This window comes from Artemia franciscana, chromosome 7, assembly GCF_032884065.1.
Source record: "Artemia franciscana chromosome 7, ASM3288406v1, whole genome shotgun sequence".
In the NCBI taxonomy this organism is placed as follows: Eukaryota; Metazoa; Arthropoda; class Branchiopoda; order Anostraca; family Artemiidae; genus Artemia; species Artemia franciscana.
In genome coordinates, this window is record NC_088869.1 from 7890863 (window position 1) to 7908818 (window position 17956).

At 34.2% G+C, this 17956-nt stretch overlaps 1 protein-coding gene across 1 annotated transcript; it reads left to right on the plus strand.

The window, feature by feature from the left end:
* The first annotated feature begins 38 nt into the window (after positions 1–38).
* On the plus strand, positions 39–17657 carry LOC136028796 (pro-resilin-like). Its single transcript, XM_065706699.1, has 3 exons — positions 39–169; positions 11999–12556; positions 15540–17657. Exons 1-3 carry the CDS (start codon positions 161–163, stop codon positions 16527–16529), a joined length of 1557 nt encoding a protein of 518 aa, XP_065562771.1. The 5' UTR covers positions 39–160; the 3' UTR covers positions 16530–17657.
* The last annotated feature ends 299 nt before the right edge of the window (positions 17658–17956 follow it).

The following is a 17956-nucleotide window of genomic DNA, read 5'->3' on the forward strand; positions in this document are numbered from 1 at the left end:
TCCAGTCGTGATGGCTTTAATTAGTGTCTTCCAGAGGTAAGTCCCACCCATAAGTGATTTTTGGAGGTTAAAATTCACTTATAAGACGGTCGGTTAAATTGGATCATCATCAGTCTATTACCTGGAGTTAAGTTGATTGGAAGGAGCAGTGAGCATCAGTATGTTTAGGGTAAGTTCTTTATATCAATATTTAGCAAGATTTGTGTAATATGAAGGCAAAATCTGTTAATTCCAAAATTTTGAAAAAAACAAGAATCTGTTAAACCCTCTGGAGATATTTCTAGTAGCGGTTGAGCTCCCCTTTTCTTTGTTATATATTGGGGCAAAGTATTTGCCCCAATAATATAAAACAAAGGAATATCATCAAAAAACATATCGCAAACAAACTTTATTAATAAAAAGGACGAAGAATGAATAAAAGATATTGTTATTTGATGGGTGATTTCACCAAAATCTTACAATTCTAAAAACTTACATAAGCCAAACTGTTTTTTTTTCACTTTTTTTGGTACCGTTTTGTATCCTTGATTTAGACAGGTAATGCTTTAATTTTGAGACAAAATATTGTGTAAAGTATATCTTTTAAATGCAAAAAAATAAACAATAGCCATTAAACTACTTGATAAATAAATTTAAATAAAAACAAAAAAATAACGAGCAAAATGGGATAGAAATAAACATCTAATTAATTAGGGTCAAACCCTAATATTCTAAGGGCTTATAATCGAAAAAAATATTTTTTGGTCTTTTTGTTTTGATGGAAGAGGCTTAAGCTTTGAGATGGGACATTTTAGTTCCATTAAAAGGGGTCACTTCAGGATTCTGTTAGCATACGGAGGATCTAGGGGGTCAGAAGGAACAGTAGCCTCCCAAGATTTTGCTGGCGCACTTTTTTTACCCTTTTCTTTAAGTCAATTTGATCCAAAATTAGCACCCTTGTCAATTACCCCCCCCCCCAGATTTTGCTCTAGATCCGCCTTTGGTTAACATGGGAGTTTATTTTCCGTTGGCTGGTTAATCGTGCTTTGTTGCCCAACACCTAAGAGTACAACACACATCTTTGTCCAACTTCCAATGTTTAGCTCTTATTTATTCTGGCGATAGATTTGCAGAAGTATTTCTTCTGCTGGATTGAACACTCGCTTCTAGATTGATTTTGAAATTTTTATAAATCAGTTTTCAAAATAACATTTTACTATTAGACTGCTCGAGATAATAGTTACTATTCCTGAGTCAGCAGCGAATGGCAGTTTTTTATCCGACAGGCAAACTCTTTAAAAACAGGTTTTTTTTTATTTTTGGTTACTATGGGTCGTGGTTCATTCTTTACTTAGCTGCAGCTAACCCTGCAGCAATTATTATAAATGACAAAGTTGCTTTTTAGTGATAGACAAATTCTGGGACAGGTATAATCAAAAGTAAGACGGTTAAAAAAGTGTACAATTTATAAAAATTGGGAAACTGTGGGCTGGTATCTGGTGATAAATAGACAGTTAATTTTGGTAGATTTGGGGTTCCGAAAAACAGAGAAAACAACCAGCTGGAGGGGACTCGGTTTTCTTACTGGGTACATCAAATAAATTACCTGACCATCATCATATTCTTATCAGCATTTGTTTTACTTTTTGGGGATGTTTCGCCCCTTTCTCGAAAATAGGACATATTTTCTCTGGCTCATGGCCTAAATTACATGACTATTACATAATTTTGAGTCACAATGTGAGTCAATCCTCTCGAAGTCTATTTTGATATCAAGAATCTATTTTGGTTCCGGTTGCCATTAGCGTGAATCGCTCCTTACTTACAGTTCGTTACCACGAACTGTATGACATCCTTTGTGTTTCAGACCAGTGGTATTGGTCCCACAGGCCAAAGTCAACAAAACAAAGACTATGCTTACTTCAAATAGATCAAAAGGCGTTATTTAAAATAGGTTTATTTTTCATTTTTTGAATTGCTACGTTAACACGTTTCCGTCATATTTTTAAAATCTTGGATTCTTTTCGTTATGACGGGTCATGTTGGTTTTAAGAATTATTAAGGTCTTAAGAAGAATAAAAAGAAGACAAATCAGTTCTATCCATGCAAAAGAAAACATCTTCCTTGTTGTTCTTGCCAGGGGCCTGTAGGTTTCCTGTATAAGGTTTTTGGCAATGGTGATTCCAATTGTGTGTAGATTGTTAGGATAGTCTTTAATTTTTAATTTCGATCCTAAGCAGGGGCGGGTCTGAAGCGAAATCTTAGGGGAGACCCAATGTGACAAGGGTGTCAATGAGCAAAATCTTGGGGAGGATGCAGTGTGACAAAGCTTCCAATAATTTAATAAATATACAAATTTATTCTAAGAAAACAGTGAAAAAAGGAAAAGAGGGCACTGAAAAATCCCGCCCTTCCCCAAGATCCACCGGTGATCCTAAGAGCCCCCTCCCAGGCAACTGCATTATAACGCGGTTTTATTGTTCTTGACTTGGCTTGTGCTACATATCTTAGCTTCCAAAACCACTTTTAAAAACAGTTTAACATAAGCCCACCGAAAAATTTCCGTGGAGAGGGATATTTTCGGGGGTGAAATTCCAGGTGAAATTTCATACTGTAGGGATTTGACAGGATTCCTATACATTTTTTTTATTATTGATCTTACTTTCTCTTTTCCAACTCAGTTGTTCATGTGGAGAACAAAATGTTCCGGGGGTATACGGGGGAAATTTTCAGCTTGTTTTGTTTTCCGATAAAAAAAAAAAAACTTCCATGGAAAGGGGGATTTCCAGAGTGATCGAAAAAACAATTAGAACTTGGTCTTTTTTTTCAAATGAAAGTATGCTAAGGATAGTTTTTCAGGCTGAATATCCTGCAAGAAACTTCACGGAAGGGGGGGGGGGCTTTTTCTGCAAGGATGGAGTTGTCCACAGTTTTAAGGGAAGATATTTTTGTGGGAGGAACTTTCCTCGTAGAATTATTCCGTGAGTAGAGGGATTTTTTCATAGCGGGTTTTTTCAAAGACTTACTGGCATTATTTGAAAAACGAGTTTGACTCTGTCCCAACATTTCAGGAACGACTCCTGAAATTCCAGTGCCGTTTAATTAGAATAGGAAGCATTTTGAAAAGTGCTAAAAAATTTAACGTGAAGATTAAGGTATTGAGGAGGGGGCAACCCCTTCACATACGGAACAATTTATACTCGTTTTGAGTTTTAATGTTACTCCACACTTTTAGTTGAAAAATTTTTTTTCTCTTTTTATTTAATCTACATAGGAAGAATTTGAAGATATTATCTTAAAATGATTTTGCACCAGCTTACGAATAGGTTACGAAGAAAACTTTTACAGAACTTACTACAAATCTCTTGCCACGTATTTTTGTTATTTTTGCTAAGTTCTTCTTACCAACGGAATTAGAGCAGACTTTTTAACAGGTAATAGAACAATAATTTTTTTTCTTGGGGGAGGAGGGGGGGGGGGTAAATTCAAGCTAAGTTTGGCAAATGAAAGTAGATTTTGTTAAGCGAAAGTGACTAATTAAAAAAGAAATTCTCTGCAGTCTTCTCAGACACAACCCTACGGCATCATTTTACGCTTTTCACCTTCTTAAAAATTAATAATGATTTAGATTATAATCTCGTATATATATATATATATATATATATATATATATATATATATATAATATATATATATACATATATATATAATATATATATATATATATATATATATATATATATATATATATATATATATATATATATATATATATATATATATATATATATATATATATATATATATATATATATATTATATATATATGTATGTATATATATATATATATATATATATATATATATATATATATATATATATATATATATATATATATATATATATATATATTATATATATATGTATGTATATATATATATATATATATATATATTATATATATATGTATGTATATATATTATATATATATATATATATATATATATATATATATATATATATATATATAATATATATATATACATATATATATAATATATATATATATATATATATATATATATATATATATAAATATATATATATATATATATATATATATATATATATATATATATATATATATATATATATGTAATTTTACAGTACTGGTTTTACGACTTAGGCTTACACTCTTTCCCCTTGTATTTATATGTGTTAAAGGTAAAGCAATAAGTTAAATGAAAGAAGAATATTTTCTTATGATTCACTATTTTTTGTGAAGGGTGTTCCAAAAATGGAATTCCCTCGGACTAAATCATTTGGCGTACGGGTTTAGAAAGAGATATCGAAAGTATTTCAAATATCTAAGATTTTGTTTTGACCTAGTTCATTTTCAGGACTTGCGTCATACAAAAGAAACTCCTTAAATTATCTTTTCACAAAGAAGATGTTATACACAGTAAATTAACATAATTAAATCTAAAAAATAATAGTGTCTCTCGAAAACATATGGTACTTTTTCCGCTTAAATTTGATTATAATTGTAGATATTACAGTTACAAAAAGCAAAACATTCCTTCCAAGACTAATGCTAAATGATAACAGATTAAATAGATATTTACAACACAATACATTCTTTAAGTTCTTGACCTATATTTTCATACAGTTAATACAGATTAGTGATATGTTTGAACTATATTATAGTTAGTGGTTAGCGCGCTAGATTAGAAATCCTTTGTCCGTGACGACAGGGGTTTGGGTCTTGCTGTCGTTGATTATTTGGCTGGAACGGAGTTCAGTGGCATGACTCTGCAAGCTCAGCCAGAGTCGACCCAGCTCTGCATGGGTACCTGGAGAAATCTTGGGAAGGTAAACAGAAATGGATGTGCGAAAACACGGAATGGCTTGCCTCCAGCCCCCCACTGCACTTCCTGGCAGAAGGATCGCGAAACGGAGATCAGCACCGCCAGTAGAGACTAAAGTTAGATGCCGTATTCTTTACCTTACATTATAGTCAGACTTGTTGACAATATCAAAGCGGTGCATGACTACGCATCCCATGAGTTATTTAGTGAGTTGAGCAATGTTCAACTTTTAACAACAGTTTCCTATTTGATCAATCAAGGTTCAGATTTTGGGCTTTATTTTTTATAAATTAAAAAAGAAAACTTGAAACAGTATTTTTGGTTAAAAATTTTTAATTAATAAAAAGATAGCTTTGGTGCATTATTTTTTTAAATTAAAAAAGTTAAAACTCAGAACAAACTTTTTTGTTGAAAAAAATTTTAATTAAAAAAGAAAAAAGATAGATTTAAGGCTTTTTATTACATAAGGTAGAAAGTTGAAACTGTTGTTTTTTAAGAGTATTTTATATTTTAACTAAATAAGAAAATGATGGGTTTGAGGTATTATGTTTCTGCATTAAAAAATAGATACTAGAAAAAACCTTTTTTGCTCAAAAATATTTAAATAAAAAGGACATATTTCAGGCATTATTTTTAACTAAAAAGATAGACTTGGAGCAGCCTTTTTTGTTAAAATACATTTTAATCACAAAAGGAACGAGATGAATTTAAGGCATTTTTCGTTTCATTAAAAAAAAAATTGGAACAGCATTATCTGTTAGGGAATATTTTAATTAAAAAAGAAAGAGGCTAAATTTAACGCATTCTTTTTTTTATTAAAAAAAAAAATATAAAAACTTGAAATATTATTTTTTGCCTGCAGATGACGAATATGGCAAAAAATACAAAGACATGGGAGAAACTCAAATAATTCATATTTTTATCAACAGATTTGACTATACCATTGGCTTAGGTATTATGTTAAATTCGTTTAATTTGTTAAATTCGTGATATTTGTTTAACAAATATCACGTAAAGGCCGAATCGACACTAGGTGGAGATAGCAAGGAGAGGTATAGATTGACCTTTACTTGCGTAAAACTAGTTCAGATTTATATCGTGATGGAACAGTAAACACCCGAAGAGTGTAGCCAGAAGTTTGAACAATATAAAATCTTTTTTTTTGTCATTAATATATCTTATATGTAGACTTTTTGACTTTTTAACCCGTCTCAAAAAAACTTCCCAAATGGGAAAATAAATCCTAATAGGAAATAGAGGGAGATTTGGTTTGGTCTCTAAATCAGCGTAGTCTCTTGCCTCCTTTGGATTTTGAAAAACTTCTGTTTATATATTTTCATTTAAAAAACGCTCTTTTGTATTTTTATTGAAAAAATATTATGACGCTAAAGTTTGACTCTTTCTCTTAACTCTACTTTTTAAAACAGTAAAAAACTTTAGAGTAAAGAGCGGAACGTTGAGGAGGAAAATCCCCTTACATATATGGAGTAATTTCTGTTCGTTTTAAGTTTTAATGTCGCTCCTTATTTTCAGTTAAAAGAAACTTGTTTTTTTATTTAATTTCTAAACGTTTTTGAATGAATGCATGTTTTGATTTTGGCTCTCCGCACATAAATAATTAAAACGAAATTTGTATATTATTTTTTTTTGGCTAAATGTCTTTCTCATAGCTTTAATTGGAAGATTTTGAGAAAAAGGGAGCGGGTGAGGAGGCCCAGTTGCCCTCCGATATCTTGATTACTTAAAAAGGCAAATAGAGCTTTTAATTTTTTACCAACGTTTTCATTATTAAAAAGTATACGTAACTTAAGAGTTAACTTACGTAACGAACTTCTATATTCGTATGTTTTTATTACGTATATGAGGGGGTTCACTCCTCTTCAGTACCTCGCTCTTTACATTAAAGCATAAATTTTGTCCCGATCCTTAAGAATGACCCCTGAATCACAAAGGCCGTAGAATAAATAGTTGAAATTACTAGCGTAAAGAGTGAGGTATTAGGAGGAGGTAAACCCCTCATATGCGTAATGATTTCTGTTCGTTTTAAGTTTTAACGCTGCTCCTTACTTTCAGCTGAAAAAACTTGTCATATTTATTTTTTCATTGTTTTTTTTTTAAATAATGTTAGAAAATCCTGCGCTCTCTTCATTGAAATTCTCTTCCCCTAAGGCAAATTCCTCCATGGAAAGATCCTCCCACGCAACCCCACCCCCTAAACTTCTCCCCCCAACCAAAAAAATCCCCCTGAAAACGACTGTACACTTCCCAATAACCATTACTGTATGTAAACACTGGTCAAAGTTTGTAAGTTGTAGCCCCTCCCACGAGGACTGTGGGGGAGTAAGTCGTCCCTAAAGACATAATTATTAAGTTTTTATACTATAGTGAATAAAATTGTTATCTCGAGAATTGTGATCCGGTAACATTGGGGAAAATGAGCGTGGGAGGGGGCCTAGATACCCTCCAATTATTTTGATCCCTTAAAAAGGGCACTAGAACTTTTATTTCCCGTTAGAATGTGCCCTCTTGAAACAATCTAGGACCACTGGATCGATACGATCACCCCTGGGAAAAAAATAAATAAATAAACACTCACCCGTGATCAGTCTTCTGGCAAAAAATGCGAAATTCCACATTTTTGTAGATAGGAGCTTGCAGCTTCTACAGTAGGGTTCTCTGATATGCTGAATGCGATGGTGTGATTTTCGTTAAGATTCTATGACTTTTAAGGGGTGTTTCCTCCTATTTTCTAAAACAAGGCAAATTTTCTCAGGCTCGTAACTTTTGATGGGCAAGACTAAACTTGATGAAACTTATATACTTAAAATCAGTATTAAAATACGATTCTTTTGATCTAACTACTGGTATCAAAATTCTTTTTTTTTATAGTTTCGGTTACTATTGAGCCGGGTCGCTCCTTACTACAGTTCGTTACCACGAACTGTTTGATAGTCTCCGCATGAACATGGAGTGGTCTCCCCAAGCTATCCTAAAGGGGTGCCAGAAAAATAAAATGCCCTGGGCACTGTTTATTTGCACAAGCTAACAAGAAACGCACTAATGATAATGCAAACCAACATGTATATTTATCTTCACTGAGCTGGTACAGGAGGAAAATGGATATACTGATTTGTGCTATTAGCAATAGTGCCAATTCACGAAAATGTTGGGGGGGAGAAAAACATATTTTTCAAATCTAGTGGGAGGGGGTGCAATTTTTTTCTACTTATTTATTCAACAAAACACAGAAAAAGAGTATTTTTCAACGAAACTGTCATTTTTTTAAATACAAGGGTAGGATACAAATTCCCCTCTTCCAACCTCCCCCTTTCCAAGTACCACTGATTGTTATCGTCAGCTATAATTCAGTTAATTAGTAGATTCTAAAGTTCTTGCTCTCTTTGCAATTTTCGAATGTTACTTTTCTGTTCTCCTACGATTTTAATGAATTATAGAAAAAACTGAGTATAGAAAGAGTTTAGATAATAGAAAAAAGTTTTCTATATTCAGCTATAGTCATACAAATGACTACAATTTTGTTATCATTTAATTGAGATTTTTGAGATTCAGCTCTATCGATCTACTAAATTACATTTTTGAGATTTGGCTTACATATTATTTAGACTGAAAATAATTTTCATATTACCCGAAAAGTTTTAAAAAAAAAAGGCAATTTTCCCATTAAAAAAAAGAAAAAAAAAAGAAAAAGAAAAGGCCCTTCTCAAAGGAAACGTCTAAGTAGTATCGTAATTCTGGCTTGATGAATGGATAGATCTTAGACTAGTGACTCCGAGTATATTGTCCTTCTTATGCAATTTACAGTCGGAGTATTGTCGGAAAGCCACTTTTTTCAGATAGAAAATATTCGAAAAGTTGTTTAAACAAGTACGATTTTAATATATCAACGGACGACATCAAGTTTTCTGTGATTTCATAGCTCAGATTCATCTTCATCTCTCTGCTGAATTATATTTTTGATATTTGGTTTACAAGTTTTTTTTAGGCTGAAAAAACTTTGAATATTAGTTGAGACCGTTGAAAAAACGACAATTTTCCTGCGTTCTAAGGAAATTTAGATCCTTCTCAAAGGACTGTCTTAATAGCATCATAATTATGGCTTGGTGATAGATAAATCTGAGACTAATAAATCCAATGATGTAAGTGTGTTGTCCATATTGTGGAATACAGTGTCAAAGGTCGCATCTCCATAATTGTAAATTTTAGAAGAGCAAAAAAATACCACACAAGTTTTTTATTTCTACACTGAGAACCGTAAACACAAAAATTGATTAAAATGTAAAATAAATGCATATCATTTTTTTACAGTTATCAGAAGGAAAATAAAAAGCTGAGAGGTTCTTTTTACTATTCTGAAAATCTGCAATTATGAAGATACGACCTTTTCATAACCGACTGACAATTTGTAGGCTTGTCACAAAATCCCTTTTTTTCAGACGAAAAATATACAAAACGTTGTTTAAATTATACAGTAATGAGAAAGTTCAGCAAACTTGAAATAATTAGCTACTCAAAAGTCAAGGACTTGAATTCAAGTCTTGAGGATGACACGGACTCAAAACAGTAATTACTTCTTAAATGATTGTTCTTCTTCTCGTTACGGATTTATTTTTTGCGGTCGGGTAAGTTTGCTGAAACATATATGACCATACAACTTCTTGTGAAGCGTACCAAGGTTGTTCAAAATATTAGGTTGAACTGAAACACGCGTTAAGAACATGACTTGAAAAATTACCACAAACCCTGACAAGACTGATTAGACAAGAAATAATTTTTTATGGACATTCAATGGTAAGCCAGGGGTTCCAATTGAAAGGGAGTAGGTGCCCCCTAGATTTTGAAAAAAAACACTTTCTGGTTACTTTCACCAGAAACAAAAACAAAACCATCTATGTATTTCAAATACATTGAATGCCTATTCCTTAAATTTCATTTAAAGCATAGAGTATTTAACAAGGTCAACTTAATTTCAGTATACATCAAAAATAATTTGGCAAAAAGAGTTTTCAGGCCAAAAACTCACTTTTCTAACTATTTCTCAAAGTGAAAAAAGAGATATAACGTATTTTGGGAGAACTAGATTGGCACAGCACTTTGTCTTAGGCTATGAATCTTAATTTTTGAAAATGTCCCAATCTCCCTTTTGAGTTACTGATCCTTTTTTTCTGCTAGTAACACGATCACATATTTGAATTACGGTGTTTTTATAGGGCATACACTGCTCAGAAAAAACAACTTCATTGCAAAATACACAAAAAAATGTTGACAAAAAAATTCAAGGCAAAAGCTCATAATTCTAACTATTTCTAAGAGCGTAAAAAACGAGATATAACACATTTAAAAAAAAGCTTCTAAGCAACTTGTGGTTCAGTCCCGCTTTGAAGGGCGATAATGAGAGAAAGGTAGAGAAGGCTAGGGTGCGATTTGCGGATGAATGATGACAGATTGTCGAAGGGTTTACCGTCTAGGGCTAAGCAAAAAGCAGGTTGTCTGCGGTTGGGGTGGGAGGATGTCATAAAGAAAGATTTAAGGGAAATGGGAACTTTTTGAGAGGGCATAAAGAGGGAGGCTCAGAATAGATTGGGATGGAAGAAGAGCATGCATAGCTGTGTTGGCCTCAAGCGACTTCGTGCTGTGGGAATTTTTAGTAGTAGTAGTAGTATTAGTAATAAGCAACTTGTATATCAAATGGGTAATACGAAAACAGAATTAACCATTCGACAAAAAAAAATAAATCTTAATTTTTTTTAAATGTTCCATTCCCCCTTTTGAATTACTGACACTTTTTTTTCGAAACCACCATGTATTCGAATCACGGTGTTTTTTAGGACATATGGCGCTCAGAAAGAGCAACTTAGTTACATAACACATAGAAAAAATGTTGGCAAAAAGAATTTTCACGGAAAAGCTCACTACTCTAACTATTTCTATGAGATTAAAAAAACGAGATATAACCTATTAAACAAAATAAAGCTTCTAAGAAGCTTGTACGCCAAATGGGTTGTAAGAAAACAGAATTAACCAATCAACACAACACGTTGTTTTATACTATGAGCCTCAATTCTAAGAAAAATTTCAAAATTAAAATTTCAAATTTCCTTCTTAATTACTTTTTCTGTAAGTAGTGCGACATCTTGTTTGAATTATAGTGCTTTTTAGGGCTTACAGGACTCAGAAAGGATAATTCGGTGCCAAACTTCGCACATTAAATGCCTATTATTCATAAAGAGAACATTGAAGCACCTCTCAAAAACAAAATCTAACATAATTTTTTAAAATATTGGGAGCTACGAAACAGATTAGAAAAGACATTTTCACAATTATATCCACCGTGCCAAGTTAGAGAGGGTGAGAATCGGGGGGTGAATCTCCATATTTTTTTTGGGGAGGGAGAGGGATTCATATCCGTATAGTTAGGGGCATAGGATATATAATAGTTTTTTCTGCACATTACTGAAGGGAGGGAACTGCCCAATGCCACCCCCCAAACGACGCCCCTGGCGGGGATATAAATTTTAGTTTGAAATTTGAGACTATTATATTCTACATTTCTTTTTGTCCAAATTTTATGACAGAGTTCAAAATAAAGAAAATAGATTCATATATAATATTTCTGAAGCAAACTTGTGTTGTTTCCGATAGAAAAAAATCTAACATTGATTTATTTAAAAAAAATATATCTATATATATTTTCGAAAAACAATTTAAAAATCATTAGCATAACTGCTAGAACATTTATCAAGTTACAAATTTTTAATCATAATATTGACGGCACTCTAGTGTTTCTAGGTATAAAAGTTAGCTTGTTTAGATTTGATATGTTGTATTTATTGTACCATTTTTCTGTTACTTAGATCTGATTTCATTTTTGATTTGTTTTCTTTCTTTTTTTTTGTCTTCCACTTAAGAATAATTTGGAATTTGTATTTAATATTATTTCGTCTAACTTCATTTGTTATTGAATGGGCTATGGGGTTTAAAAATCATTTACATATCATTGGTTCTTGCAATATCAACAAGGATGTACCAAAAAAGATGTCAGTTCAAACATTTGCTCATGCCTTATGTAAATAGTAATTATGTGTTAACAAACAAAGATTTGATATTGACAATAGATTTTTTTTTTTTTACAGCTTTTTCTAGCAACTACGATAGTTACTATTGCGTCATGTCAGTACGGCAATCAAGGAGCGGGTTCAAACTATGGAAGCCAGCAAGGTCAGGGTTATCAATCACCCTCTGGAGGCAACTACGGTAGCCAGGCTGCTCAGTCTGGCAATTATGGAAACCAAGCTCCATCATCTGGTAGCTTTGGTAATCAAGCTGCTCCAGCTGCCAGCTACGGTAATCAAGCTGCAACAACCAGCAATTTCGGTAACCAGGCTGCTTCATCTGCAAACTATGGAAATCAAGCTGCAACATCTGGTTCCTTTGGTAGTCAAGCTGCTCCAGCTGGAAACTATGGTAATCAAGCGGCTCCAGCTAGTAACTTTGGTAATCAGGCTGCCCCAGCCAGCAATTTTGGTAATCAAGCAGCTCCAGTCAGCAACTTTGGTGTCCAAGCTGCTCCAGCCACCAACTTCGGGAATCAAGCTGTTCCACCTAGCAATTTCGGTAACCAGCCATCAGTAAATCTAGGAAATCAGCAGAATCAAGGATTTTCAGCTCAGTCAAATGAGAACAACCCACAGGTAAAATGTTGTTTCTATTGTTTGCACAGTATTTGTAATTTAACAGGGCTCATATTTCAGTAATAATTACCTTGAAAGACCTACGTGGACACCAACATTTTTTAGTTCTTTTTTTGAATCCAGAACTTTTTACATCATCATTTTTCCTTCCCTTATGAGTTGAAATCCACAAGAGATTTTCTAGGGGAATATGCAGCGACGATGGTTTTTTCCAGGGTGTTTTTTTTTCATCTTACGCGAGAGGAACTTTCCATAGAGGAATTTTTTGGGGGGAGGCAAATTTTCCACACAGAGGGAGGTGGATTTCCTGGTTTTAATTGAAAAACGATATATCATAAATTAAACAGAAAAAGTAATATTTTTTCAACTGAAAGTAAGGAGCAACGTTAAAAAACAAAAAAAAACGGAAATTGATCGATCTTGAGAGGGGCTGCCTCCTCAATACGCCACCCTTTACGCTAAAGTTTGACCTCTTCTCCCATTTCTTTAGGAACGACTCCTGAAACGCAGGGCTGTTTTATTAGAATCATAAAAATTTTTAGAAGTACTAAAAACAACTTTAGCGTGAAGAGTGGGGTATTGAGGAGGGACATGCCTTTACATATACGGAATAATTTCTTTTCATTTTGAATTCTAACGTTGTTCCTTAGTTTTAGTCAAAAAACTTCGTAGTATTTGCAAACTCAGTTGACAATACGTAAAGAGTGCTTTAGGGGTGATGTTTGGGCAAAATTCAAAATGTCGTGTTCAGAATTGTTTGAAAGGCTTGACCATCTGAAGGTAAATTAAAAATACTCACATAGCCCCTTAAAAATTATGCAAATTTCCCACTTCTAGCTTGAATTGTTTAGCCGTTTTTCAGCTCACGAAAGCTCCAGTGCAGTAGCGGTTTTATACCCTATAAACTGGGAAGGGAGGCAACGTATACCATAGGAGTGTAAATATGAAATAAAAGGAATGCCATGTCAGATGTCAGAAAAACTGGGAACTGAACTGAGCCTTTTAGATTTAACTATCAAGTCTAGCCAAAACAAAACCGATCCAGGAATTTGTTTATGAACTACACATCCCAGTCCCTATGATCGATACCTAGGGGTGGTCAACTTCAAAATCTTGTACGCCGAGAGGTGCAAAGTACAAAGTAGCATCGTGTTGCAGAACAAGTGGCACTCAGAAACGTGCATCGGGTGACAGGGAGTGAAAAATCCTTCGATAATTGCCAACCATGATAGTTGTGTAACTTTTGTATAATTGATATAACTACTTTTTAATTTACTTTTGAAAAAATTAGACTGCGTATAAAGCGAATACTCCCCTCCGAACAATAGAAATTACTGACAATTTACTTTTAAAGATCAAGGGTCAAATTTTAATTGAGGCACTAGAATTGACAAATAATTGAAATTTTACACACCTCATTTTTCAAATAAGGCGGTGATAACAAATTACAACTATCAATAAAATATACTTTAATAAGTCTCCAGCTAAAAAAAAGGATATAAGTTAGTGTAACAGCCATTTCTGCAAATAATTACCTGGACAGCAAAATGGTCTAAATTCAACAAACACAAACAACGAAGAACACTAAAGAGAAGATTTATGATTATTTTGGATTAAAGTAAAGCCCACAAACCTGGGCATACCCTGAAATCTACTTCCGAGTGCCTGAAAAAAAGTATTGCCTAGGATATTCGGCCGTCGCTTCACTTAGACGAGGTTCGGGCATATAGCCCTCGTGTAACGTCATTCTAAGTTCAATTTTCTAGAATTTTCGTTTTAATTGAAATTATACTTAATGTTTATAGCCCAAAACTATGCTCAGACTTCCAATACTATGTGTAAATTTCATGCGAGTGGCATGAACACAGTAAGGGCTGTTCAAAGGGAGGGGGTTCAGGGTAAGCAGCCTCGGGGACCGTGGCTGGGGGGTGACATGCCACTAGAGGGAGCCATGACCGTTGTTTTTTTTGTGTTTGAGTTTAGAGGGGGACGTGCCGTAATTAATTTTGCTCCGCCAACACTAGGAACGGTCCTGCACAGTGTAAACATAATCAGATACTTTTACAAATATACAAGAAGAGTGAAGACTGGTATACAACTATATATTACTAAAAATATATTATCGAAGGCTCAAATGAATCAATCAATCAAATGATGCTTAAAAATAACTGTGTATAATAACTTCATTTGCTATAAAAACAATGTTTAGGGTCCAATGCACTACTCCGCAGTATTGTGGCTTCTCAGACCGGGAGGCACTATAGACACCCCTTCCATTGTTGCAAACAAAGCTACTTTTTACAGACTTCCACTTGATATTGCCTTATTCGGGACAAGATTTTTATTTTACACCATGAAATTGCAGATATCCCCACTTTTCTGTGGCACAGTCTCTTTTTTTAATTAAAGAGGGCAATGGAGCTTTCAGTTTCAAAGTGATTGAGCCCACTTCTGATATTCTAGGCTGATTAGTTTGAAACGTTCCCTTTTAGAAAAAAAAAAGAAACAAAAATTCAACGCTACCACTTCTTGTGTATTACCCCAGAGCCTTTGAATTTCAATCCTGCACTTGGTAATAAAATAGTATAAATACTGCTTCAGCATATGAGTTTGTTTTTGAACCTTGGGATTTTTCGCAAATGAATCTTGGAATATTGTTAAATTCTCAGTGGCAGCCCAGAAATTTATAATACTGGTAGCTCATTGTGTATTCTGGAGGTCCAGATACCAACCCTTTAACAAATGTAAAAAAGGGAATCCCTTTTAATTTTTACTTTTGACTAGCCAATATTGTTGCTTTTGGAACCTTTCTTCTCCCCAGCCCCCCCCAAAAAAAATCGTAAGACCTTTTCCTAAATGGTAACCTAAACCTTAATTAAAGTAATACTGAAACTTCCAAATGTAGCTACATTTTTCTTGTATTTCATATATTTTAGCATGTGCTTATATACTAGCCACTAATTGTAATTGATCTTTTTTTCAGGGCGAAGGAATGCCATATGAGTTTTCTTGGTTTGTAAAAGACGATCCTAGCCAAAACGACTACTCTCACAATGAGAAATCCGACGGACAGGTCGTCACTGGATCTTACAGTGTACTTCTTCCAGATGGCAGGACTCAGATTGTCACTTATAGAGTAGAAGGTGATAGCGGTTTTGTTGCTGACGTCAAATACGAAGGTGAAATTCGCCCTGATGCTTTCTCTCAGAGACCCTCAGCTCAAGGAGGACCTCAGCCAAGTGAAGCTTCAAGGCTCCCACAGCCTCCTTCTCCACCAGTGAATTTTGTCCAACAACAAACAGCAGTATCTAACGGTTTTTCACAGCAGAATTCCCAGTCAGCTGCTTCTTCCAGCTATAACACACAAGGATCGCAGAGTGTTGGAGCCCTAGGCAATTTCGCACCAAAGCCTCAAACGTATCAACAAGCATCATCTTCAGCAACTCGTCCTGACTCTACACCAGCAAATTTTGCCCAGCAGCAATCTAACTCCGGCTACTCACAACAAAATCTCCAGTCAGCAGCCCCAGCAGGCTTCAATCCACAAGGACCAACAAATGCTGGAAATACTAACGGTTTCACACCCCAAACTCAAACTGCTCAGACTTATGCGACAGGACAGGTTACAAAAGTGTCACCGAACGTAAACTTTAACTCTGCTAATCAAAATAATGGTTATGCAAAAGCAACTGGGTTTGCCAGTCAAGTGCAATCACAGGCACAAGGTGAACAGGGCTTTGGAGGAGCTAAGCAAACCCAAGCATATAACCAAGCGGTAAATAACTTCTCTCCTGAGGGTCCAGCTACCCAGAACTTTAATTCACCACAGCAAGGAAAGAATTACCAGGGTTACGACGCACAAAATAGCGGGCAACGCAGTTACAGACATATTGATTTAACCAAAGATGCTTATATTGGAGAAGGTACCTTTGGCAGAAGAATTGGTGGTAGAAAGCTTGTAAAATTATTTTAAATCATATATTTTTTTTATAGAAGTGAGCCATCCGTTTATCAAATTTAAAAATCACTGTTAAAAATTAGTGTGTAGTTGATAAAAGCAGAAAAAAATTGACAGTAGGTTAATTTGGAGATAAATGGACCAAATCTCGTTCAGATTTTTCAGGGAAATGCAGAATTTTTTTTTTATTACGAGGGAAATTAACAATATTAAAAAGAAGCAATTTTGATTTTCCAAAAAAATTATCCTTTATGCCGTTAATGAATAAAAAAAGAATACGTAAATGAACAATAAAGAAAAATTGTAGAAAACTTGGCAATGACAAAGCATCAAGAAGTAAAATTTTAAAAAATAGAATTACTCATTTTGGCTTATGAATGGCACACTTACAGATACCTTTATTTTTTACTTCAAATTTTATGAACTGAAATATATGTTGGATATGTATTTGCAAGCGTAGTAGAAGATGTAAATCGCAGACTCTAAAAATGACAACTGGTTCATTTGAGTTTTCTTTTGCATGGGACCTTCATCTTCTTCCCACTCCCCATCACCAAATATCCTAGCTATGCGCATGCTTACGTTAATATGATCACGAGCTCTGATACGAGTTATGAGAAAATTTATTCTATCTACAGACTATTTTTTTATCTCTTGTAAAAATAACGTCGTAGTTTTTAGCATTCTTGATGATAACACGTCAAGGTTTTCTGACCAAAACATGAGTCGCTGAAGCGTTACATAGGGGAGAGGGGCGATGTGAAGAAACCACCTCCCAGGGCTCTTTGACATTAACTTAGATTTTAGTTGCTGATGTGCCGCCAGAGGCACTGAGGGAATCCATAAAGAACCATACAGGGGTTGTAGTCGTTTAAGCAAAACGGTTATAAGGCCGTAAATTTGCTACAGTAAGCACACGATTTTAGCGAAATCTTAGTTTCAGTAGGTAAAATAACCAGCCAGTCGGAATAAAACCGTTCTCCCCCCCCCCTTTCAAAATTTCGGCTAGTTACAGTAAACGATATTGACAGAAATGTGTATTTGAGACAAGCTTTAGAGGTCAGAACCCCTTTTCATGTTGCCAAGTACTAATAAACTTGTGTGTGATGGATTATATCTTTTTAAATAAATCACTTATGTTAATGGTTGTATATGAATTAGATTTGACAGTTTAGTAAATTTCAGGGACAAAATTACTTTCTTTTAAAGAAAGATTATCGGGAAGACACGAACGATATTATTACAATGTTGACTGACCTCGGTTTAATCCTATCATGGCCAAACAGGACAGCTAATCACCTCTTTTTAAACAGCCTATTCTAGCCCCAACGGAAGTTCCGTGATTTCCACGCAATTCACCTATTTTTGGCAACATCTCGAAGCCCCCTCCTCAGCAAAAATTGATTCACAAGTACGTTCTTGATCATGAGTATTTTAGTAAA